General features: G+C 39.4%; 2 protein-coding genes across 2 annotated transcripts in view; one reads left to right on the forward strand and one right to left on the reverse strand.

The window, feature by feature from the left end:
* LOC129088771 (potassium voltage-gated channel subfamily H member 6-like) overlaps nucleotides 1–2394 on the forward strand; it is a 62585-nt gene extending 60191 nt beyond the window's left edge. Inside the window, exons 21-22 of the mRNA XM_054596002.1 lie at nucleotides 842–989; nucleotides 2146–2394. Of these exons, the coding sequence (XP_054451977.1) occupies nucleotides 842–989; nucleotides 2146–2394 (397 nt within the window). The remainder of the gene's footprint in view (nucleotides 1–841; nucleotides 990–2145) is intronic.
* A 14761-nt stretch (nucleotides 2395–17155) lies between these two features.
* Nucleotides 17156–27624, reverse strand: part of LOC129089205 (phospholipid phosphatase-related protein type 4-like) — a 32313-nt gene continuing 21844 nt past the window's right edge. Inside the window, exons 7-12 of the mRNA XM_054596590.1 lie at nucleotides 25845–25980; nucleotides 24701–24929; nucleotides 20732–21347; nucleotides 19405–19561; nucleotides 17889–18303; nucleotides 17156–17666 (exon numbers count right to left, since the gene is read on the reverse strand). Coding sequence (XP_054452565.1) covers nucleotides 17156–17666; nucleotides 17889–18303; nucleotides 19405–19561; nucleotides 20732–21347; nucleotides 24701–24929; nucleotides 25845–25980 — 2064 coding nt within the window. The remainder of the gene's footprint in view (nucleotides 17667–17888; nucleotides 18304–19404; nucleotides 19562–20731; nucleotides 21348–24700; nucleotides 24930–25844; nucleotides 25981–27624) is intronic.

Raw genomic sequence — 27624 nt, forward strand, 5'->3', positions numbered from 1 at the left:
ATGTTGATGAATGTATTCTGTCATATGCCATTAGTGTTAAAAAAAAAAATGTAATTAAAAAAGAAAGACAAAAATGTAGCAAAATTGAAGGGAGCTACCGGCCTGCAGCATTTAAATGCACCTTTGCATTTAGCAACAAAAAAAAAAACAGCCTTAACTCTACATCTTAACTGATTTCCATCTGTATTACTTTATGTTTGGGCCACAGAGAAGGTAAAAATACAGGACACTTTGAGCTCACTTTTATTCTAACGAAAGATATTTAAAGACATAATTTATAACAATATTGTCAGTTTAACTAGAACCAAAATGTCACCTCTGTCACTGAAAAGTTCAACTATGTGCTCTGGTGGCTTCAGATTTCCACATCACAATTGTGTAAATCGCATACTGGATCATGATTGGCTACACACTGACGTCACAAAATCCTGCTGATACTTTAAATCCATGTGTTAAACTGAGATTTAAGCCCAAAGAATCTTTCCCCAGCCTACCGTAATTTCATTCACATAAACTATATGTCCCAGCATAATCCATCATTGCAATATCAATATTTATGAACTGAACATTTTCTGGAATACAGCTCCTCTGAACATTTTCCCTGCAGCGACAAAACATGCAGCAGCTTGGTTCTGGAACTTACTGGTCAGCAGCTATCAGACTGACAGTCTGGTATATCTCAATGTTGTATCGCTGTAACACATGTGGCTCTTTCTGTTTGGATCTCTGTGTGTGTGTGTGTGTGTGTGTGTGTGTGTGTGTGTGTGTGTGTGTGTGTGTGTGTGTGTGTGTGTGTGTGTGTGTGTGTGTGTGTGTGTGTGTGTGTGTGTGTGTTGTCCAGGTTGGAGTCTCATATGTCAGCAGACATCGGGACCATCATGCAGCTGCTGCAGAGGCAAATGCCAATGATCCCACCTTCCTACAGCACCCTGACACCAATATCCAACACCCTCTCCTCCCCACCTGGACCCCTACCCCTGCCTCCCCCAGTGATGGGTCACCAACCACCAACACCCAGCAGCAACTGTCCAATGAAAACAAAGATCAACAACTTGAACCAGAATGGAACTCTCTGGATTTTGGTTCCTCTATCGTCCATCTTGCTGCCTCCCCCCCTCTCATCCATACCTCACCCCTTTACACCTCATATCAGTCACTTTTGTCTTCCCCCAACTTCAACCAGGACATCTTCCCCTCCCCACCCCTTCCTCAAACTCCCATCCAGTGTTCCTCCTCTGTCCTTCCTCAGACAGGAAGTCAGTGTGTGTCTCATTCATTGTCCCGATCCTCATCCCTCAGCACCCTCAATCCTCAGTGGCCAGAGAGGAGTGATCAAGCAGTCCCTCCTGTGAGGACACAGAGCTCAGCCTCTGTCTCACAGGTACGGTACACCTTTTAGTAGCACAGTCTCTTAACTTTCAGAGGAGAATGGTAAAGTGTAAAAATGATGTACAAAGTAAAATACTGAAAATTCTGAATGAATAATATCACATATCTGCACATGCTCTCCCTGTGTCAGCGTGGGTTCTCTCCGGGTTCTCCAGCTTCCTCCCACAGTCCAAAGACATGCAGCTTAGGTTAATTGAAGACTCTAAATTGCCCGTAGGTGTGGATGTGAGTGTGAATGGTTGTCTGTCTCTATATGTCAGCCCTGTGATAGTCTGGAGATCTGTCCAGGTGAACCCTGCCTTCACCCAATGACAGCTGGTAAAAGCTCCACCCCCCCTTGACCCTGAACAGGATAAGCGGTTAAAGATAATGGATGGACATATAGGAAACTAAACTGATCTGATGATCAAGTTTGTTTTAGTAAAGTAAAACAACTTTATCAGGACATTGAGAAAAATGACCTTAAACACAAAGCCTTATCCACTGTGTTGTTACTCAGATGAAGGGGAAGGAAAGCTAAAGACAACCTGAATGGATGCAAAGCTAATGGAAGGAGTAGAATTAGTTTTACAATCACACATGGTATGCTGGTTATGTGTTTGAGTTGATGAGGTTTGGGTTTGTAATAATGTACTATGGTGGTTCTGAGAAACGTTTATATGCTAGCTGGAGACTCTTGATAGACAGTGGGAACACCTAAACCAGGTTGAACACTTGTCTGATATATCTGTATAACTGTATGTCTCTCCATGGCAGGATCTGGTCTCAGATTGTGAGGTCCAGTCCTCCAAACGCCCCTCTGTTGACAGACAACACCTGCTTCAGCCAGGGGACAGTCCCCGTCCTCCCACCATCAGTCAGTCAGAGCTACTCCTCCAGAGTGGAATCAACCAATCAGAACGGGGCCCGCTGCTCTCATTCACTGAACCCAATACAGAAGCAGCATCGGAGCCGCATGGGAGCCAGCGGCGCCCGTCGATGCCGGGATCAGTGGACAGCAGCTAGCTGACTCAGCACTACGGATCAAAACCAGGAAGTAAGCGGTTAGTGATGAAGAGGTTTGGCGTGTCACCACAGTGCAGAGTCAGCTGAACTTTGTGAACATGCTTCTGTAAGATGATTTACTCATCTGTCAACATACTGACATATACAGTCACATCACAATGAATGACCAAAAGGTTCATTGATGAAACCCCACATGTCCTTTTATGTAGGCTCTCCTTTATGTAGAGTTAGTGTGAGATAATGCTCCTTTTAGCCGTGGTTTGGTCTGGTGATAAAACGTCCTTTATCACAGGTGAACATTTTCTATTAATGCCTCTTTGAGGTTTGTTTTGTGAATATGACATTTTAACCACAGTAGCAGTGTCAAAAGTCATTTATTTCCATTTTCTTTCTGGCTGACATTACTCTTCAACGCTGGATATTATTCCTTGACCTTTATTAGAGCCATGCTCTCTTTCTCAGGAAGGTTCTGCCCATACATTCACAGCTGAGGCTGCCTGGTACAACCACAGTCTGACCTGTTGGTTACTGAGCAACTGCACTGGAGCACCTGGGGTTAAAGGTTAAACTCTTTCACTTTCCCTCTTGGATTGATCCTGCCATTGCTGGGAATCGGACCCAGGACTTTAGGTCAGAAGCCTGCTTCTCTATCTTTCACACTTTCTAGAAGAGTTGTATTTCATACTAACGGGGTAACAACAACTCGTATTCAGCAAGATAGTTTGCAGGAACTGCAAGATGGTATGCTGAGTGCAGTGCACATAGGGACTTTAAAGTTGGGTCACAAATCTCCTGTCAGGCATTTGTGTCCAACCCTGACTCCTTCAAAATAACATTCCCATACAGCCAAACTGCATCCTAAATTATGTTTCATTGAAAACTTATTCTCTGATTGACTATAGTTGCAGTTTTAAATATGTGTTTAAATCTAAACTAAACAGAAACGCAACAAAATCACTTGGTGAAATTGAGTAAATCGTTATGGTTTGGCTTAAAATAAGTCAATTTGGAACATTACTGAGGTTATTGACATTATTTTAAAAAAATGAACTTTTAATTTTGGTTTCACACCACAGGAAATGAATAGTGGTATCCGCAGACTATGATTGGAAATGACTGAAATTAATGAAAAAATAAAATTTGTGATATGTAAAAAAGAAATAGAATCTGGGAGAAAATACGTCCATATAATTGACAATGTTGTTTGGTTGGGAATATCACTTTTTTAGGAGAACAGGCTGGTGTGGCACAGGTGTGGAGTTGTATCAAGGAATACATGTGTAATATAGTGAATGTTAGAAAATAAGAAATACCAAACAAATACTGTAGCAGTAGAGCAGATCCAGTGATTTATATGGTTTATGTGTTTCCTAATTTCTGTAACTGGTACAGTTTTTAGTCCTTGTGGTCCAAGTTTATTTCCTCACTCAGTATAAATAATAAACATCTCAGTTTACCTAAGGATTTAGCATTTTCGAATGGAGGCTAAAAAGCAGAGATGTTCCGATACCATTTTTTCTTCCTGATACTAATTCTGATACATCCTCTGAATTTGTCATTTTTGTTATCTTTTTTTCATCTGTATACTATTAACCCTTTACGAATGTGATATAATGAATAACCTGGCTCAGGTTAAACCCTTTGTAAAACATGAACAAATACATGGAGGGAATGAATGCCATAGAACTTAATATATTATCTAGTTATTTTCCAGTGAAATATGCCCAATCGGTACTGCAGTGATGAGAAATAAGTGAGATAGCTCACTCATTAGCAACATCCAACACTGATTTTATACACTGCATTACATTTGGAGCACATAAATGATAAGATGATGTTCAGGGACTTTCAAGGCATATTATGGTGTATCCAAACAGAGGGAGTTTTAGGGAATGCCAAGGATTCTTTGTTTAATAAGTCAACGTACCGGAACCTCGTAGATGTCACTGCTTGTTTTTCACATTCATTGATCAGTTGTTCTTATTGATGGTCAGTTAAGCATTAGAATGAATTAAAAGGATTGAGGCCATGGGTTCAAACTTTGTATGGATTTGAGGACTCTTATGAAGTGTGACTTCCGTCATTCTTTTTCTCTATGATGTTTTAACATTTGACCCTACTAACCCCTAAAACTGTGTTGTGAAGTGTGTAAAGAATACAACCTGTGTCATTCTGGATCTGTGTCATTGTTGGCCTGTATTTGTCAGGCAGTGCTATCCTGAATGCATTTATTTCAATGTGGTTGTTAACAGAAGCATCCAAACATTTGTGTGAGTTGTATTTATGTGATTTTATTGTCACCATTATTTATACACTTTTTTCCAGAGCTTCTACAAGTTCTTCCTGAGCTGTTCATCAGCTGGACACACACATGAAGTTTAAACAACCTTCAGTCTCTACAATAGGAAACTTAAGCTGTTTAGAAGTTTAAGTCTCCACAACCGATACCACCATTATGTTCATCATGTTTATCATCAAAATCACTTTATAACTATATATGTTATGTTAAAATAAACAGAGATAGAGATTGCAAGTTAGTTAGTAAACTAAACATTGAAAAGCAAAATATGTTACTAATTGATGTTATTATTTATGTAGATATTTGGTTGTTTTTAATATGAACTTAACTTTTAAGAAATAACATTCAAATGATTTTCTTCAGTTGAAGATTATTGAGATGTGTCAAATAACATAATGTAATTTGCACAAACACAGTTTAACTTGTACTGTACACTGAAAATCACTTGGTTAAATTAGACCCAGTATTTTTTTATATTACTGTTAGTTATTTACTCAAACTAAAATGTGTTTTATTGAACCAGTATTAGACACGAAAAGTGTACATTTTACCTTCAAATCTAATGTCAGTCTCACAAAATGATGCATATGGCATTCAGAACTGCAAATATAAATGTATTTATAAATAAATAAAATATGGAGTAACACTCACACACCCTTGTCTTTTGTGGTTTTCTACCAATGGGTAGTAGGTCACATAACAGGGTCAATTTTGTAACTTTTGTTTCTTCCCAGATGCCCCAACAATTTTTTTACATTCAAACTTTTAAAAAGTAAATGACTATGAAGGACAACAAGTTTTCTTTTGAGTTTTCTTTGAAACTTTGTCTAGAGACAGCATATGCTCATTTTGACATTCAAACTCTTGCTCAGATACATTTAATTTGACCACTTCCTTGATTCACTTAGAAACAAAGACCTGTGAGATTATGAAAGTAAATAAAGATTAATTTGAGTTTGGTTTAATTCTTTATCTATTGGGATGTTAAGTTTAACCACTAAATGAGTTGACCTTGGAAACACATTATGAAGGAATATGAAGTACAACATAGTTCCATTTAATTTTACATTAATATGTACATGATCAGCCTCTGTCTAAATTATACCTATTTGTACCTCTATACTAGGTTAGAATGTCTTTCACAAATGGAAAATGTAGAAACATTTAAAACTGTATGAATATGATTGACAGCCTGCATTCATTTTGCCTTCTTTTAATAATGTTACCATTTTAAAACCATCAGACTAGCGATAGCTAATAAGCTAACATCAACTGGCATCACCCAGTGGCCAACAAGGACTGGGTCAAGTTAGGTTAATTTCCCACCTGAAAGGATGAGCTTTCCCGATTTGGAGTTGCTGCTGATTGAATTGACCCAACAATTTACGGACACCGACACAGATTCTTAGAGGTAGTTCCTAATGAAACACCATCCTGCATTAATAAAAGCAATTGGACCATAGGGAGCTTTCTGGACGATGAGGTTTGAAGCAAAACACAGCCACTATAAAAGGACTATGATGCATACTGGCATCGTAAATAACATAAATCTATCCCAAGCTACAGAACATTAGTTTCTGATTAGCCAGCAACTGCATTTAACAACAGAGGAGCCTGCTTGGAGTGTCTTTGGAGTAACATTCTAACATCTCCTCTTTCAGATAAGGAACCAACTGCATGACTTTGGGTCGAGAAAGATTGCTGGGTCTATTGGTCCCTCTTTCGGGCTCGGTCTAATGCAGCTATGGCCAATAGAAGGAGTTGTAACAGGGGTAAATGTTGTTTTTGGTGTAACTTTAGTAAGCAGGCAGAGACACAGGGCGAGACTTACCCGCGAGGGCTCCACAATGTTACCAGTAGAGTTGTAGTGTTAATGTTAAACACAGGAGGTCTTACTGGAAGCAAGACTTAGCGGTTCAAACCCCAAGACTAGGCCTGCTGGGATGGATCAGCCTCGGTATGCAAGTTATATAGCCATAGTTTCCTCTCGGTTGGTATTGTTGGTGGAGATAGCAAAAAACAGCAGGGATTTTATCTTCAGTCCCCGTTCGCTAGCTAGCTCCAATGCTAAAAACAAGAGGGGCTATGTTAGCAGTAGATCGCAACGGGCTATCCTGGCCGGGTGACTTAAAACTTAGGATCCAAATATAAATGACAGAAATTGCTATGTGAAAACATATAGATAAACATAAAATAAGATAATCCTTTATTAGTCCTGCAGCGGGGAAATTTACAGGATCTTAAGGTCTAGCATAAAGAGGCTTAAAACTGGATACAAGGAACAATGTTTGATACAAACATGAATGCTAATGTTGCTCCATTGTGCACAAATCATCATTTTCTAACACATTCCCCACCACAACTCCATGTGGAGATAATATGTCAATGCAGCTTGTTGCACTTCCACCAAGTGGCCAAAAATATATCAATGCATGTTTAAGGTAAACACACTAGGTTAGTCAATTAAGAAAGAGGTGCCCCTTCTTCATGTTGCCCCCTGCCCTTCAGAGAGTCTGTGCACGCCGCTGTCAGACAGCACAGTATCCTCTGAATTTGTCTGTGAGGACTGAACACTGATTGGTTGGTCTGCTGTCCTAAATCCTGACTGGATCACACACTACATTTTCATCGTGTGTGTATGTGTGTGTGTGTGTGTGTGTGTGTGTGTGTGTGTGTGTGTGTGTGTGTGTGCACTCTAGTGTGCCGAACTCATACTGAGCTCTCTGGCATAGTTGCCATGGTGAATTTCTGACCAGCCAATCCAAGCTTTGTCTGCAATCTGTGCGCTAACACATACACACATGCATACACTAAATAAAGACACAAACAACATAAACACACAGATACTGCGTTTCTGCTCAGATATGTGTAATAAAGCACAACTCCCTCCTCGCAATCTACCACCCACCCCCAGTCTGCTTGGTCTCTAGGCTTTTCTTCGTGTTATTGCCATGGAAACTCAATTGTAATTGCAGGGTTGAAGCAGCAATGAGAGGAAGAAGGGTGAGATTGAGATGGACGGTGAACGAGCAAGGCAGAGACAGAGGAGGTAAATTAGGGTAAAAAGGGATATTAAGAATATTATAAAGGGGATGTAATATATTTTAAATCAACAAGCCATTGAATGTCTGAGTCATCATTACCACATCGCAGCTCCATCCTTTCCTGTCAGTGTCTATCTTTTCTTGAGTCTCTGTATTAAGGTCATCAGTTATCTAACTTTAACAAGTCTCTGTTCCTTCCTGTCTGTTGTCTTTTTTCCCCTTTGTGCTTCTCTTCCCTACCAAAACGCCTGATGATGTTGCACTGCTTCCACCCACAATGAGGCTAAATATGTGTTTAGCCTTAGTAAACATCCCTCCCTCTAGTGATCAGGAGTGAACCAGATTTAAATGCCCTTATAATGTTATAACTAGGTCTCATCACTGTCACTCAATATGCTATTAATAGTCTGAATTGCTGCTCCTATTAACATATCCACTCCCCTTCCTCTATTGTCCCCCTTCCTGGTGGTGATTTTCTGACTTGGCAACTTCAGTGTGACATTAAAGCTGCACTTTGAGAGGAACCAGTGGCTACAAGAAACTATTATGCATGTTTCATTACCCTTATATGCCCTTCATTGCATTAATGTGATTAAGTACAATGCGAGTCTTCTTACTGTGTTATTAGGTGGACGTTTATTCGTTAAATTGTGATTATATTGATGAGTGTTAGCTGAGTTATTCATTCAGCGATTTAATGGTGATGTTCTCACTGATGAAGATTAAGAATAGAGACACCGTCCTTCTACACAGCTACCTAGCTACCAATGGCCTTAGCTTGTACTAGTGAGGAATCTGAGTTAATGTCCTCCATTATATCTCTGGAAATTGGGGAAAGTTTAATGGAAGCGATGGAGTTTAACCTGCATATGTATGTTGGGCTTTTAAGGCAAACCCATTGTGCTAACCTCTCTGAGCCAGAGCCTTGAGCAAGCATCCATACAGGTACATTAACTGTAAATTAATTGGATAAAACAGACTGCAAAAACATTCGTCCAGCAGTTAAATGTGTGAAAATAATGAATGCTTTTTTTTTTTCTCACATGTATGGATTATGGATGGATGTATGGATAATGGATGGATGAATGGGTGTATGGATGGATGGATAGATGAATGGATGGATTATGGATGGAAGTATGGATGCTTTATTGACCTAGAAGAACATTTTGGTGTACTATTCTACTAAATGTAATAGGATGACATTTCTAGGCTTACTTTGTCACTGCCTTTAATCTGCATGCCTTGATAATTTCCAAACCTTTCTGTCCTTCACTATACGTCTTTCTCCAGACAACTATTCATAAAGGTAGCAACACAACCAGTTGCCAGGGGCTGAAAAGACAATGAAATAGGTACAAACTGTGTCATATCAAACTTTTATTTTATTACAGAGACACCACTGGAAAACAAAAATGTAAGGATGTCTGTCATTATCAGTCCACTGTCACTGTTGTACATCTTCACTGAGTCATTTCAAATATAGCAGTTCATTCATCCACACTGCAATTAAGCCCTCAACAAATAATAGTCCCAATGCAAGGCCACTTTTCCAGCGTATTTTGAAAACATGTCATCAATCAGTTCACATTAGCCCAGTCTGTGGAGAAGGGAGAAATGAGTCTGACTGTGGATTCATGTAAACTGTAGAGTGTTACAGTCACAGTATGTGTGAGACAACTTCATTTCAGTAGCTATCTTAACATGTACACATTATTTGGATACAGACTTGCATCCCAGTTCTGGTCTTGAGCCACAGAATGCAAAACCGTTGTACCACCAGCCGTCTTCTGACTTCTGTTGCTCCTGAATTATTGTCATTATGATAAGAATAACCTTTGAGCAAGGCAAACAGCGTTACCAAAGTATTGCATTCGTTTTGCACACACATTTTGCTTCCCTGTCCACTACAAAACATTTTTCAAATACAACTAAACTGCCTTCTTAATTGCATTTCGATGGAAATCGAATTTCTAATTCGGTTTCACACGGGATACAAACAACGGTCTCCTGGGTGAAAGTCCTGGGTTTGTTTGGTCCGCTCATCCACCCTGACCTCCCCCAAAAACAAATGTAATCATGGAGAAAAAACGTTTTCCTTAAATCGTAATTGACTATGCAGTTTCTTGTAGAGGATTGTAACTTGCAGAAGACCATGCAAAACTGTGAAGACAAATCACTGGTTCTGGTTGGTTGTCAATTTTGCCTATAAAATCAACCCAAATAGCTTTTGGTTGGAAGTTTCAGAGTTACTCATAGGATATGGTGTATATGAGCCATCCAACAGTGAAATACATGTACTTTACAATGGAATAAAATATAAAAAATTGTGTGAACAGTTTGCACGTAAATTCGGTATGACCAATACATACTGCTGCCATTACTTCTCATGGTTGGGTCTAAGCTATAACTGCAGCTTGTGCAGATGCTTCCTAGAGACATTCTCAAAATGTGTGTGTAAAATCCCCAAGACAGTATTTCTAAGGTACCAAACGGACGTGAGGCATTGGTTAATCCATTGAAACCTAGCAATGGAGTTTAAATGTAAATACAGTAACATGTCTGTCTACTAGCCAACCAAACATTATGTAAAAAATGGGCTATAAAGTGAACACTCTTGTCTGTTCAGGTTGCGGATTGATTGACTTGCAGGTGGATTGGCTCCTGTCGGCTGAAAGTCTTTAAGTCTATGCTAAACATTAGCATTTTTCACCGAGCTAACAACCCAAACCATCAGGCTGGGTTCACACACAGGATTTACTGATGAGTATAAAGATACAAATGTCTATCTACAGCAATAGAAACAGCAAACCATCACCGTTGTTGGTCGTTATAAATAGCTAGTAGCTCATGTCCACTGATTATAAATCTGACGGAAAAAAACAACAACAACAACAACAACAACAAACCTAAACATACATCAAGACTCTAATAGGAATCAGTCCTGTAAAACATTTTGTAACCACTCATTATTGATCCTATTGGATTTACATGACATATTATGTAATAGCATTGTCTTACATTTCAGTAACATGATAACAGTCCTGCTTGACAGTTTTGACAGTCAACTGTCTTGATCATATTAAAGCAAAAGTGAAACATTGTGGGAAATACACACATCTGATTTATTTTCCAGAGAACTGTTTAAGCGTGTAAATCTCCAAGAAACAACAGATTGTCATGTGTACATTTCTTTTGTCATGCACAGAGTTACTTACTCAGCTTTAGAGTTGTTGCTAGTTGTATTTTTGAACTCCAGACAAAACCAGGCAAGCTTGTTGTCCCTGATTCCAGTCTTTATGCTAAGCTAGGCTAACCACAATCTGACTCCAGATCTCTGCCTAACGTACAGAATTGAGATTGATATCTTCTCAGATTATTCTCTTAAAGAAAGAAAATAAACGTATTCCCCCAAATTCTGAAATACTCCATAAAACATTTATTTTTACATATTTATAAAGTATTGTCAGCCACCAAGATTGAGCAAGCAATCAGTCTGCTGACAACCACTTGGTAGTACCGGAGTCCTGTGTCTGATGAGAAGTGTTTTCTGTTGTATCAGTAGGTTGTAAGAGCATGCTGATCTGACCCGTCTGCTGTGAGACAACAGCGGAGATTCACATAGAGAGTCATAGAAAATGAACTGAATTCCAGCAGCTGGTATGGCTGACTTACAGTGGAAATGCAATTATATTTGGCTGCACTTGGAGACAACACAACAGATTTACGACATTCGTTCAAATTAGATTTCCCTCTTGGCTGGTTATAAGACTTACTTTAGTAGGTATACGATAATCACACATATGAGTGAAGATGGTTGCCATGGTAATTAGAAACAAGTTTGCAAAGCAGATATAAAAAAATCTCTTTCACATTCACTAATCAAAAATATCTGTATATATGTATATCATATCAATACAGTTTCAATAAAAGAAAAAGACAAAAAATAACTGATCATTATAAATACGACATAGTTATTAACTAGTAATCTGTGGATAATTTACATACAGTCAATCTGATTCATATTTTTTATAAGAAACTTTTACCAGCTGGTTAAATCTGTCCCAGTAACTGTAACTAGTAGGCCATTAATTGCGTAACAATAGGTAGTATGAAGGCTAGCTTTGTAGCTGCTAGCTTAACAACCAACAACAACCCGAGTACCCTTTGTGTGCATGTGAGCTAATAAACTGCTACTCACATTTTCCTAGCTTATTTACAGTAGCATATTGTTCCCAAACTAAAGACAATTGATCATCAGCTAGTTCAACCCGTTTTCATATACATTTCATATGATAAGTACATATAATAGTATCAAGGGATAAACAGAAATTTCTTTGTTAAGGCTGCAAACAAGTTTCGATCCACTGTTCCAGGGTTCACGATCTGACGTTAATAATGCAAAGTAATGGGTCAGTTTGGGCTCTGATTTCAGCTCTTGGCCCTTCTTTTGTGACTGTAATGATCGGACTCATTGACATTCTTTCAGTCAGACGCTAGTTGTAGGGCTCACTGGGACAATGTGATCAATGTACTTGGAACTTGGCACAATTCAATTTATGTGTCCACAAATTACTTGGACACTGTGATTACAATGAACCACCTCCTCCTACTATAACCATATTCTGGCAGATGCAGGCCTTCTGGAAGGCATTTGGGGCTTCAACTCGGTTCTCAGAGAGCTAAACCATGATTTAAAATTTACTAATTCAGAAACACAATGTCGCTTCTTGATTGGAAAAATACTATATCATGAAAACTTTAACACAGTTTAAAGATATCATAAATTATGAACATAAACTAATTTAGTTTATTAAGCCAAAACTTTAACTATTGATGGTACGTCTTTCTTAATATCCTATAATCCAAGGGTTTCACTTGCAAACACACATCAGTATCGCAAATCAATTTCTCATTTCCACTCAACCACATCTTACTCTTTCAAATTCATCTTTTCCACCAAAACACATTTCTTTGTTGCTCTCGCTAGAAGAGAGATAAAGTAAAACTATAGTCAAATATACAATTTTTAAATGATATTCACTTTAAAATATTTACGTGTAGCGTATCAAACTGAAATGATAATCCACTGACATGCCTTTTACATCAAATTAGATGATTACAAACCAGATTGCACAACATCAATCATATCAAAATATACTTTTCTGTCTTCCAATACTATACAAAAGAATAACACATGTATGTGCGCGATTATTTCTTTTTACAGTGACTGTTTAACTGCATCACAGTAAATTCATGAAATGTGTGTATGCAAAGAATTGTATGCAAAAATATTGAACTTTAATGGGAGTATTCTATCCATTACATTCCTCTGGATTGTGTTACAATAAAAGCACATCTGTGTCCTGCCATGTTTGTCATGAGAAAGTATCTGCAACAGGTTTAGGCAGGTAAAGCAGCTTTGGTTAAGGGGTGGGTTATGTGCAGACAATCAAAACTCTTAAAAATCTCCTGTATATGAAATCCTTGCTAAAAAATTTGTGAAGCCAGGTTTTTGGGGCTGAAAGCAAATGTACCTCCACCTGTTCATGGCAATTAACGTGTACACCTTAATATCCCCTGGTAAACTAGTTGTGCTTCATCCACATATCTGTTGCAGTTCAAACAATTCCAGGAAAATAATAGCAATTTCTCTGATTGCAACTGCAATTTAAATTGCAGGCATTAACATGATCTTATTGTTTTTACATGATCATAACCAATATATGTTCAACCCGGTTTAACTTTGGGCTCTGCTAAGTGTACGCTGAACTCAGCGGCAAGTGCAGCCCTGAACTGTGTGAAAGGGACATAACAGGAGAGGAGAAAGTTGACTGAGGTTCTGCCACGTTCAAAGTTTGCTCAACTGTTATTGGAGTACAAACAAAAAAAGGGGGAGGGGGACGACGACTTACGATGGGTCAATTAATCATTCAGCACTCGCCGCTCTTGGCCAACATTCATGGTCATGTGTACACTTTTATTTAGCATTTAGCCCAAGTATTTCTTGTTCTGGACTAGCACTATTAGATTGCCCTCAGCCTCTACTGTCCATGCATGAACTTACACATAAAACTTGAATAAGACTGTGCTGCTCTATAGCGGCACAATCACTATGTTTTTGGCAACTATCTATTATTATGGTTGCAAACAGCAACAATTTTGTTTTTCCATAAAAATCCTCTTCCATCTTTAACAAAATATTGTCTCCATAACTAAATACATAGCTGTTTACAATCTTCCTTACAAACAATGTTGACTGTCAGGAACATATTCAAAAAGACTGTATAAAAGGCCATTTAGTCATGACACATTTTATACCACTCTATATGTTCAGTTACTGTATGTTCTTTCAAAACTTCCAGCTAAAATTAAAAAAATGACTGCAACAAGACCAGAAAGCTTAGAATAAGATCAGTGATTACCAGAATGGACACAGAAACCTTCTTGAAAAATCAATCAAAGTCAGTGTTAATAGTTGACCAATCAGGGCACTTGCTAGCAAACTCTACATCTTATTAATTTGTGTCCATTGTTAATTGTTAGGTAGAAAATACACATGTAAAGGAGTTGAGTAGTGATGGTCACATACAACCATATACATTTGATATATCAGCTTGTTTAAATAAATAATCCCTATAATAAATGTTAGAACGTTACAATACAAGTCCTCTCCACTCAGCTATTATATATTACATTAAAAACACATTAATAGATCTTTTACAACACCATTAGCAGCAGTACCATTATTTCCAGCAACATCATCACCTAAATCTTCGTCACAGTCCCGCACCTACAAACGCAATAAAGAGCCATCTAACCAGTAATGGGAGTTTACAGAAATATATAAATATGTACACAGCTATACATAACCACTGGGTTTTGTTTTCTTTTGACACTGTCATTAAGCTGCAGCAATTGTGCTTTCTAAAATTCTACATAATCCACATTTAAGGATCTTTGCTGCAGGCAGATTTCCATCAGAACACTGCTGAGAGTCATTCCAGTCCTGCATTAACTCGATGTGACTAGCCCACAGCCACATGACTTTTCTTAAGATGGCACTTGGGCACTAAAAAAGAATGTAAGAACTGGGCAAGAAAATCATGAGTAATGATGGATGAATAGTCCAGAGAGTTAGTTGTTTCTGGTCATCAGTAAACAGCAAATTAAAATTTTGGATGGAACATTCATGGATAGAAATATCACAATGTCATGAATTCAAACACATATGTAAAATACAAAAGCAGATTTAGTGTGGTATATTACACTATGACTGAGATATAGTCTAAAGGGAAAATACTGATTTCAAGAATAAATATCAAATCATGCTAATAAAAATAACGTTGTAAGTGTACAAGAAAGAAGATCTTTTAGTAAAAGAATTAAGTCACTATTTCAGAGAGAAAATCTACATTTGCCACAATAGTCACAATATAATCAAAATAAATTGTAATTTTCCAAGAAGAAAATGTAATATTAATATTCTATTTCTAGTCAGCCTACCTGTCAAACTGAGGGTTATTGAGCTGATGAAACTGAAGATTTTAAAAGTCTGCATGATTTTATGAAAGACGTCAAGTCTTCTGTTTGACGGATGCTGCAATGGGGATTTAGTTTTCGATATTAGAGGAATCATTTTTTTTAAACCATATAAAAGTGATTATGGTGTGATTTTTGGAAGAATCTCTACCAAAGAATGATGATTTCTTAAGTCAGTAGAATATAATGTGCAGGCCAAGTCATCCTTATAGCACAACATTATTTGAATCAAAATGTTAATTTGACTCATATTTTTCTCATAATATTATTTATTTATTGTGATGTCATGACATCTTCTCATAAATTAATATGAATTATTTTATTGTAGAATATTTTTTGCAAATTTGTATCGTTAATTTTAGAAAAATTACACTTTATTCATGTTACATTGTGACCTTTTTGTACTGTAATGCTTTTCTAATTTGTGATTTGACTCTTCTAATATTGCACTTCTAGTAAAATTACACTTTATATTTTCAATATTATGCATTTCTTTTTAACAAAATTTCTTGTAAAATGTTGATTATATTTATGTAATGTTGTACGTTCTTGTAATATTACATTCTTTTTATTTTAATATTTTTCAAATTATGACTATATTCATCAGATAATATTGCCTTTTTCCCATAGAACTTTAACTTTATCTGGTCGCATTGAAACCTTTTTCTCAAAAAATATCACACATTTTTGCTAGAAATATTAGATTTCTTTTTCCCCAAGAGTTTCCATGAAACTCATTTTTACTTACACCCACTCTGTAATGCTGACATGAGACATGATGAGCTGATAAAATGAACCAAACAAAGACATTTTTTTTTTCTTTCTTCAGTCTTTGGACTTAACTTGTGTTTGGTCCAAGATTGTTCAGATGACTCACAGGCTGATTGTGCCAGTAAAGCTACTACACAGTCAGAATAATTCATATACTGTACATCAATTAAATCACCGTTTGTAAAAAATATAACGATTGTTTAACAAGATTTAAACGAATGGGATGTCCCGTGATATTGTTCTTATCCAACACAACACAATTCCAACATGAACTAAGAGATACTGTTATTGCCCAAAAGGGACTCCAAGTAGCCCAGACACAATAAAGACTGTGGGTTTAATTTCCACTGCGGCCACCCACATTCATATGTACAAACACAGCACATTTATGGGCTTTGAATGCAAATTTCCATCTAATGGCATGTGGTTACTTTGTAATGTTAATGTATCGATATTGTTATTTGTGCTCAAATAAAGGACAAGAGCTGAGAATATACCATATGTATAAAGGTTATGATAAGAATGTTACCCCAATGACAACTGACCTAGCAGTGAGAGGAAAGAGGGTGACAGTCATTAGGCTGAATCTATCCTCACTAGCAGGGGGCTATTGGACGGACCGAGGGGGCTGGAGTCTCTCACTCTGAGTAAGTCAAAGGATCAGCAGTTTATTTAGCCCATTATGCTTGTGCCTATGGTGCAAGTGCACTCATTGTAATACATTTACAAAAAACTGCCTGGGTTATCCAGATAAAAAAATATGCTCAAGAAAAAATGTTGAATCAAGCTCGCTCCTCTTATGTTGGGCCCTGACTATAGACCTTTCTTTTTGACTAGTTGGAGATCTTGGGCAGGGCTAATTGTGTAGTACTCTCTATGGCTTTTGACCCAAGGAGGATCATAAACCTCTTGCCAAGATTTTGATAAGCTTACAGTACATCTCCTTGTAAGACATAATATTTATTCGATTGGTTACTTAACCACCTGGGCGCTTGGGGGTCACAATCTAAGGTTCCAAATGGCCCATGCAGCATCACCAATTAAATGCTGTACTGGCCATGGACCCATTTTAATCACAGGTAAAGATGATAATTCAATACTGGGCATATCATTCTTTATAGGCCAACCCTAGAGTAGGAGGCGGGGTGTGACTCAGCATGGGCCGTGGTAAGGTAGGGGGAGGGGTTGGGCTTGGACGGCCAAACATCCCCTGCAACTGCCTGTTGGGATGATTGGGGTGGTTAGGGTGGATGGGGTTTTCTTGAAAACTTCGAAGGTTTTCATGAAACCGGCTGCTGCTTTCATTGTCGAGGCGGGTAATGTCGTCACAGAGGCGGTGGTTATTGTGGAGGTCAGGGGTGGGCCCTCGATCGGGGGCGTGGGCGAACTGGGAGCCACTCTTCCTCCGCAGGGTGGACTCACAGCTGGACGAAGCAACTGACTGGCAGTCAGAGCCACCGTCGCTGCTGGCTGCCGTCCCCTCAACCGGGGTGACCCTGATGGTGGTGATGGCCTGAGGGTGGGGATGGAAGGGAGGAGCAAAGGTGGCGGTGGGGGTGAATGGCATGTTGGAGTTGGTCGTCTGGGGGTTGAAGTTGGTAGAATTGGGGTTGAAATTGGCAGAGTTGGGATTGAAGTTGGGGTTGAAGTTGGGGTTGAAGTTGGGGTTGAAGTTGGGGTTGAAGTTGGCAGAGTTGGGGTTGAAGTTGGCAGAGTTGGGGTTGAAGTTAGCAGAGTTGGGGTTGAAATTGGCAGAGTTGGGGTTGAAATTTGCAGAGTTAGCAGAGTCGGGGTTGAAGTTGACAGAGTTGGGGTTGAAGTTAAAGTGGGCGTTATTAAAGTTGGGATTGTTGGGGTTGAAATTGGGGTGCTGGAAGTTGTTGGGGTTATTTGGATGTAAGGGATGTAAAGGGTGTACAACATGTGGGTGGTTTGTGTATACACCTCCCCCACCACCTCCTCCTATTCCTATTCCTCCTCCCCCTCCGTCTCCTCCTCCTTCGCTCTCAGTTTCGGTTCCTGTCACGCTCCTCCGCCCATCCACCGACTCTCCATCCCTCAGCGAATCACAGCTGTCTGTGTGTCTGTTCAAGTCGTTGAGGGCGAAAGCTGACTGTCGGAGCGAAGCGCGTGGATCTGGTGGTTTCCATCGCCAGGAGCCACTTCCGTCCGTGCTCGGAGGTTTCACCACAGGTTTGTTTGATCTGGACTCTGGGTGGGCATCAACACGGACTATACTGCCACTTCTTTCCAAACCTCCTAGTAACAGAACAAGACAAATGATCTTGAATGTTCAAATCCATATATCTTAAGGCAAAGCGCTCAGACTGCTGTGACTGCCACTAAGCAAAAGAGTCCTGTATCTGATACATAGTGTCCCAGCCCTTGCCATTCTTCTTACTCTCGACATTATCTTATGATGGGAATAAAGTACAGAACTAAGCTAGCTCCTTTCTCAATAAGCCGAAAATAAAAAAAATCCTAGATGTATAACTGTGCTGGAGGCACAGAGAATCAATTGTCTGATTCTGGGAAAAGTAACAAATGTGTTTCTCTGAATGCTTAACTATTCCCTTCAAGGTTAAGGCAGGTAAAATTATTTATTTTTGTTACTGTTACAAAATCCCATGAAAAACAAAAAATCAGCTATGCCTCAGTGTGTCTCTCCAATACTTTCTGATTTCCTAAAACACAACTATATAGTTACATTTTTTTTTTTTCTTGAAACAGTTGGACAATGCAGTTTGTAGCATTATTAAAACAAAAGGGCATTTTGTTTTAACGGACTCCTTACAATAGGGGATTAATCCGCATTTGGTGCTTGGATTTTGGGGTGTATGTAGGGTTAAGACTAAATAAGTGAAAATGAAGTGTGTGTATTCATGTTAATGAAGGAATATGTCACCCAGTGCAACAGTGTGGCTCGTTGATGTGCTTTTAATAGTTTATGGACACCAATGGAGCTCTATGGCACAGAGGAAGAAGATATATCAGGGCCCAATACACACAACACTTGTAAACACATTCAGTGTTGTTGTTTTTTTGTTTTTTTTTTATCTTTTGTGAACATTTCTGAAAAAAAGAATATCTCCAGAGGCATTTCTTACCAAGTCACTGACTGGTCTTTGTTTTCATTTCAATCTCAAGTTATTTCTCTTATCTAGATCTAATTTAATCTGATTTAAATGTAGAAAAGCAGGCATTTGGCACAGTGGTAGAAAAGTTAAGTATCTAACCTCAATCATTTCGACAGGTAGCAGAATATCTCCATAACACAGTATGAAAACTGTTAAGTACTAAAAGCTGGCGTCAAATGTATATATATTATATACACATTACTGTATTAGCATTACAGACCTCCTCCTCCCACTGCTCCGGTGGTGGAGGCCGGTGGTGATGGGTCCTGGTCCGTCAGGGCTCGGTACCGAATGGATCCGGTGCAGCTGACGGTGCTTCCACCATCCTCAGACCGAGGAGAGTGAAGCAGACCCTGCTGCTTGGATAAAGCTATGACCTGAAATAGGAGGATAACAGTAATGGTGAGATGTTTGGTTGGCTGCTGCGATACATACTCATTAGTAACTAACCTCCTCCTTTTTTAGGTGGAAAGCGACTGCAACATCCAGGAACCTTTTCACAAAAAGGCAATAACTGCAGCTGTCCACAGAAGATACAGCCTGCATTTAAATTATATTAAAGAAGCTTTAGCAGCACATTAGTCGTGGTTCCATTCAAATGTCAAGGAAATTGAAAGCAAACTTTTGACGTGGCAAAAAAGAAAAGGAAGCATGTAAGCAATTTCCGTCAACTGGTTTTGAGTGACTTAAGTTGGCTACATAGTTTAGTCAGCAGTTGGTGGTAGAGGCTACTTTTCACAATATGGAACCTTTAATTGTTCTTTAATGTCAGCTGGCCCTGTTTCATGTTGACCGAAGACATTGTAAATATATCGGAAACAGCTAATCAGTCGTGTGAGTTAAATGTATGCTATTTCAGAATTTATTAGGCAAAGGTGTTTCAATAACCCTTTTAGTGCTTCTTTTTCATTTCAGAAAATTCCTATTTAATCACTATGCATTGCCAAGGAGTGAACCAAAATGGATTCTAGCGCTAAAATTATGTGTATTTGTTTGTGTACTTGATGTACACAAACAAATAGACATATCATTTTAGCATTTTTGCTGCATTTTTAAATAAATGCAGAAACAGGGGTTCCACAAGGCTCGGTGCTGGGCCCGCTTCTCTTCTTCCTCTAGCCTAAACCAGTACGCTTGGTGCTGTCAATCACTTTTTTGGCTTCTCCTCTCATATCCTTCTTCTGACACTCCCTGCTAGCTGGCAGAAATCTCAGAGTGGATGTCAAGGCATCGCCTAAAACTCAACCTGGACAAGCCTGTGTTCCTTCAAGGGAAAGGATGCTGTGGCTAAGACCTGTTCATGTTCACCTTTGACACCCTCATTCAAACACTAAAAAACATGAGTCTTTGAAATCTAGTACATGTTTTTGTTCATTTGTTTGAAATGGATCCACTTCCTATTTGTTTAAGCTTATACCTATCAAGTTTGAATGCACTTGTTGTAAGTCCCTTTTGATGAAAGCCTCTTCTAAATGAATGCCACGATGTGCTGTAGATTCACAGATAGATTAAAAAAGGGAAAGTTGGTGCAGTAAAAAGTGATTAACCTGCATAAGTCGAGGCTGTCCTCCAGCACTGAGCGGCCTGCAGGGGATGGTGGTCTTCTCAGCCACTCTTAGCCACTTTTCCCTCACTGACCCGCCCCCATCCATAATACTGTCCTCTGATTCACTTTCCTGATCCCTGCATGTGAGATTTTCCTCTTCGGGAATATGAACCAGCTGGGAGGATCCAGGTCGGGATTGGATAGACACTCTGGCCCCACCAGCCAATCCGGTGCTACCATTATGGGTCATGTGATTATGATTGGCCATAGGAACAGAGCTCGCTGCCAGTTTCATGTACTGAGCTGGGATGTGGGCCCCAGCACGCAGCTCTGTTTCCTGACAAGCGATAAGTGAAGGCAGGTGTATTACACCTCGGTGATCCTCCAGGCCCATGGCAGAAGGTTCAGAGGAGCAGCGCAGTTCCATGTTCCTCTGAGGAGATGAGGAGGAGGCTGGTCTTATTCCATCCATCACCTGCAAGGATAGCTTCCTGTTGTCGTTTTTATTCTTCCATTGGCTGAGCAGCTGTTTGGATCGGGTTGAGTCCATTGATGTGTGGATGGAGGCGTGACGGCGCGGAATGCGACCCTCCTCCAATGAGGAGCCTCCGTGGGACCTGAAAAAAGTGGCAAAGAAACTTTATGAACAACAAAAGAGAAGAAGATTGTGGAAAGAACACACATATTGTATAAATCTCAGTAAACATTCTGTTGCGTTGATCCTTAAACATACCTCCAAACTAGAAATACCACCTTGTGTGTATATGCCTCCGCCAAGTTGCAGTTTACTTCAATGTCTATCCAAAATATCAACACTTCATCATTTTATCCTATTAGACCTATGTCATTTGACAATCACATACTAATTACTTCATCCTTGAGTCTAAGTGGACATCCATGCCAAGAAATTTTCCTCCAGGAGTTGCTGGGATATCGGGTTCATGGAACGGTAAGGATGGACGGACCTATGGAAGTATTTCAGAGGACCGCCCAAAAACATAATGCCTCCAGCCACTGGAGGCAGGTGGTGTGGTGGCCTGAAATTGTTTATAATGTTTTTATGGTATTATATAGGTCATTTCTGTGTATGAGTAATTCATGTGAGAGCAAAAATGAAGTCATTTCTGGGAGAAAAAAAATTCAACAAACATGCTGTTGCATATCCATATTTGTTACTGTCTGTGCAGAGCCAGCAGGGACTGACTTTCAGAAATTCGGAGTTCAGTGGAAAGGATAACACGGTTGGAAACAAAGTGGGATTCTTGAGTGTAGCTCAACGCCAGTCATGACAAATCAAATCCCCTCCTGCCCTCTTTTTTTCCACACGTACCAAAAGCCATTTCCACTGATTCTTTCCGTCTTTCAAATCCCTTCAATAAAAAAATATCCGATAAGGAGCCGAACAGATCCGCAGGGACAGTTTGCCTACATGAGGCATGGCTTCCAGTCCGCCAATCATCACTAACAATGTCTGGCAGGAGTTGAGGATGAAGCTATGTCAACAACTCTCAAGTTGTGTGTCACAGCACATGTCCCTCTCTTTTTTAACTTGATGTAGTCAGGTCTATGTTGAATAACCTAAATGTTTGTGTGCTCCAGAAGGATGCTAGAAATCCTTCCGTGCTTCCCAGAGCCATGTGTGTTTCCATCAGTGCTGATTTAGTGCGTTGCTTTTCTAAGTATTTCATTAGTTGTCTTCTCAATAACTCCCACACAGACCTTTATGCTTCTTGCTCAGATGAACAGTCAATCTATCACATCTACAATCACTTTTCCTGTTCGCTTCATGTTTCTACCACTGACAAAGATGACAGGAAAACAGACACATTACTCATGGTAATAGAAGAGCTGAAAAAAGCTGATGAAATACAACACATCAAAATTAATTTAATATTCCAAATTTAATTTATATAAAGAAAAAAGAATATGCCTTCGCCAACCAGTCAAGTTACAGTTTACATCCATGTCAAAATTGTCATCACTTCATCATTTTATCCTATTAGACATTTGGTTGAAAATGTCATATAAGAATATGTACAGTGGATATAAAAAGTCTACACACCCCTGTTAAAATGCCATGTTTTTGTGATGTAAATAAATGAGACCAAGTTAAATCATGTCAGAACTTTTTCCACCATTAATGTGACCTATAACGTGAACAATTCAATTGAAAAACAAACTGAAATCTTTTAGGGGGAAAAATAAAAAATAAAAAAGTAAAATAATGTGGTTGCATAAGTGTGCACACCCTCTTATAACTGGGGATGTGGATGTGTTCAGAATTAACCAATCACATTCAAACTCATGTTAAATAGTAGTCAGTACACACCTGCCATCATTTAAAGTGACTCTGATTAATCCCAAATAAAGTTCAGCTGTTCTAGTAGGATTTTCCTGACATTTTCTTAGTTGCATCTTACAGCAAAAGCCATGGTCCGCAGAGAGCTTCCAAAGCATCAGAGGTACCTCATTGTTGAAAGGTATCAGTCAGGAGAAGGGTACAAAATAATTTCCAAGGCATTAGATATACCATGGAACACAGTGAAGACAGTCATCATCAAGTGGAGAAAATATGGCACAACAGTGACATTACCAAGAACTGGACGTCCCTCCAACATTGATGAAAAGACGAGAAGAAAACTGGTCAGGGAGGCTTCCAAGAGGCCTACAGCAACACTAAAGGAGCTGCAGGAATTTCTGGCAAGTACTGGCTGTGTACTACATCTGACAACAATCTCCCGTATTCTTCATATGTTTGGGCTATGGGGTAGGGTGGCAAGACGGAAGCCTTTTCTTACGAAGAAAAACATCCAAGCCCGGCTAAATTTTGCCAAAACTTACATGAAGTCTCCCAAAAGCATATGGGAAAATGTGCTATGGTCTGATGAAACCAAGGTTGAACTTTTTGGCCATAATAATTTGGAATGGCCCAGCCAGAGCCCAGACCTGAATCCAATTGAACATCTGTGGGGTGATCTGCAGAGGGCTGTGAACAGGAGATGCCCTCGCAATCTGACAGATTTGGAGCTCTTTTGCAAAGAAGAGTGGGCAAATATTGCCAAGTCAAGATGTGCCATGCTAATAGACTCCTACCCAAAAAAACTGAGTGCTGTAATAAAATCAAAAGGTGCTTCAACAAAGTATTAGTTGAAGGGTGTTCATATTTATGCAACCAGGTTATTGTAAGTTTTTTATTTTTTATTTTTCCCCCTAAAAGATTTCAGTTTGTTTTTCAATTGAATTGTTCACGTTATAGGTCACATTAAAGGTGGAAAAAGTTCGGACATGATTTATCTTTGTCTCGTTTTTTTACATCACAAAAAACCTGGCATTTTAACAGGGGTGTGTAGACTTTTTATATCCACTGTATTCTTGAGTTATGGCCTAAAATGTGTTATGTGAGGTCACTGTGACCTTTGACCATTAAAGTCTAATCAGTTTATCCTTGAGTCCAAGTGGATGTTTGTGCCAGATGCAATGAAATTCCCTTCAGGCGTTACTGAGATATCCCGTTCAAGAGATGGGTCGGACGGACAAACTGAAAACATGACGCTTCCGGCCATGGCTGTATCACTGTGTTGCCCACAAGATCAGACTGAGTCAATTGTGTTAAATAACAAATGATCAATATGATGATTTACAACATATGTAGACTTGATTAACAATGAATTTGTTACTCTCATAAATGTTCTGTTTTATAGCTGTATTAAGAGATTCATTATGATATTTCCTCCATGATTTGACAGAGGACCGACAGCCGGGACCAGACAAGCTGTTCAGTCACAATTTGTAGCTATGCTATAGGTTGACTTAGTCACTGTGTGGGATATTGCTGCTGAACGAGGAGGTGGGCTGAAAGAAGTCATCATCATCTTTTAGCTTTTCACCCACCAACACACAAGACATTTAAGTTTGTTCTGATTCTAAGCTTCTCAAACCTGAGGATAAAGACTCAACCAAAAACATTTACCTTGGAAGTGTGCTGCTGCTGAAGGTCATCATGTTGTCATGGTTGCCCAGGGGACTGGATGGGGTTATCACCTCCACCTCAGCACTGGCTCGCTTCAGATTGGATAGAGACGGCTCTCGGTAGGAGGCGCTTCGCGTCAGCATGGGCTCTGGTTGGTTGGGGGACAATGTGTGGGAGGAGGTCCTCGTGATAATGGGCTCTGGTTGGCTGGGAGCCAGGGTGTGGTGACCTGTTAGTGGATAACAGGGAGAGGTCAAACTACTAATGTCAAGTTAAAAGCGGGATGATTTATGTTGGAAGTCATCTTTGAAAAGATAAAAAATTTAAATAACACACTTTTGGTGGCTTGTGGCAGTCTAAGACCACTTCCTTAGGAAAGCAATTCAAATTGTGGGTTCAATGGATGGGAAGGATCACTTGTTTGGTATTCAGTACATGCTTGCCGCCTAGTTGCATCTGTGGTTTCCTTATAATTTTACTGGCAGTGTTAACCACTCTTGTCTGGAGCATGTAAATACCTTCCCCAGGCTCCTCAAAGATGCTCCATCACTGAAGGGATAAGGGCTCCATTGAGAACTATCTCAAGCAAGTCCCCAAAGTTTATGGAAATGCAATACAGTCCTCAGATACTATATTAACAAATCAAAATAGAAATTTAAAGTATTATTTCATCAACAATAAACCTAAAATCTCCAATGGAAACAAAATCATAGAGTAATCCTGCTGTACTAAAAAGAAGTATGGTAAAAAGAAAAAAAAATCCCATGGATGTCAACATCTTCACCTGTACCAGCATCACACTATGCTTAAAGAGACAATGGCTATACTACTGTTGCTGTACATACACATAATTTGCTAGCCCATACTTGCCATAATGGATTTTAGGTTTAGTCAGATTAAATGATTTACAGCAAAGACCTACAATAGTAGGCCTCTGTGCTCAGGTCAAATATTAATGTTCTCAGTTGATTTAGTTTTTATGGTGTTTCTCCTCAGTGCATTGAACACAGTGTGATTGTGCTCATTAGCATGCCCAAACTTTTGGGACTTTTCTTTTCTTTATATGGAAATGTATTCTTGTAGTTGCCATCACAAGCTGATGAAATCTGTAATTTTAAGAGACACCTTGCAGGTATGGTTTTACCTTGGTGGCTGTTGCTAATCGCTGATTGACTGACATTGGGCAGGGAGGAGAGGGGGGGCTCTCTCAGGGTTGGGGTAGGTGCTCGACTTCTTGACCGATCCTCACTGGGCTGGAAATTCCCCACTGCATAGACACCCTGCATACAAACACACAGACAGAGTGAGACACAGAGGAGCATGCATCAAAGATATAAGCATAAAAGAGAGTTTGAGAGATATGGAGCAAGTGAGCTGCAGAGGACTTGTGGCCTCCACACACAACTCCCTCACCTGCCTTGTTAGACCAGGAGGAGGAGGGTGAAGCCCCAGTTATGCTTTCTGCTCGGAAGGTCGCACAGAATTGAGCTAACACGCAATTGTGACAAGGAAACTATTGGATTTTTTATACTCCGTTGTGGGTTTCTCCTCGAGGCAACTTTGTATTCTCCCAAACTCTAGTTAAGATAAGATAAGATAAGATAATCCTTTATTAGTCCCGCAGCGGGGAAATTTGCAGGCTTACAGCAGCATAGAGTAAAGTGCACACAAGAGACATAGTACAGAAAGACAAGATAAAAATAAAAAAATGAAAAATAAAACAAGTATTATAAATAAGCAATAAAAACAGTAGAAAAACACAATAACTGAAATATAATATTTACAGACAGAAAAAAACTATTTTAACTATTATTGCACAGTGTTTTTATTGTCATGTGTCATGTGGTCTACTGGGAGCAGAGATGGTTGTGCAGCCTGACAGCAGCAGGAAGGAAGGACCTGCGGTACCTCTCCTTCACACACCGGGGGTGAAGCAGCCGGTGGCTGAAGGAGCTGCACAGAGCTGCCAGGGTGTCCTGCATGGGGTGAGAGGTATTGTTCATCAGGGATGACAGCTTGGCCATCATCCTCCTGTCTCCCACCACCTCCACCGTATCCAGTGGACACCCCAGCACACTGCTGGCCTTCCTGACAAGCTTGTTCAGTTGTTAGTTGGCAGTGTATTAAAGACCGACAACTACAGCATGGTTCCAGCATTGTTTCCGCCCATCAGCGTCCACGTAAGGAGAAAATGTCAGCTTAGCAAGCAAAAAAAACAACTCTGCACAGGACTCCCACGAAGGGGCGAGTCTGACGGTGTGATGTCACTTAGCTGTGCAGACACTCGCAGATGCGTCAATCATACATCAAGCTTTAGGGTTATATGAACACATTAGAACTCAACCACATTATTTGTTTTCAGTTTTACAAGCTGAAATCCAGACACACATCTCCCCCTACGATATTGCTCCGCTAGCTACCCACAGGTTCACAAAAAGTGCAGTATTATACTGTATGATGGGTGGGGTTTGATAGGCAGCCCCAATCACATTTGATTGGAAACATTTATGTATCTTCCCCCAGGTGCAACATGAATCTTTGAAATATTCTTTTTTATGTTTTACAGGAACAAAAAGGAGAGGTTTTGAAAAATACACGTATTAAGCATGTAACAAGAGATTATCAGAGGGACACAGGTTAAGAACTTGGAAAATTAGGTTTTAATTTCTCTTTCTTTAAAATTGATTTGTTTCACTACGGGGGGGATGCAATTACTTATTAATTATTATCAAAAGTAAACGTAATTTAAATACATTCCAAATTATTATTTGTAAAATAAGGAAGAAGTAAGTTGGAGGATAATAATCAGTTTTAATAACAGTCAATATCCATCCTGGCACAGTAAGCTTTTTCTAACCCCACTGTACTGTGAGGTTATGAACAATCATTTCACAAACATTTGAAAAAGGCAATTACACATTCTT

Source organism: Anoplopoma fimbria, chromosome 3 (genome assembly GCF_027596085.1).
Source record: "Anoplopoma fimbria isolate UVic2021 breed Golden Eagle Sablefish chromosome 3, Afim_UVic_2022, whole genome shotgun sequence".
Classification (NCBI taxonomy): domain Eukaryota; kingdom Metazoa; phylum Chordata; class Actinopteri; order Perciformes; family Anoplopomatidae; genus Anoplopoma; species Anoplopoma fimbria.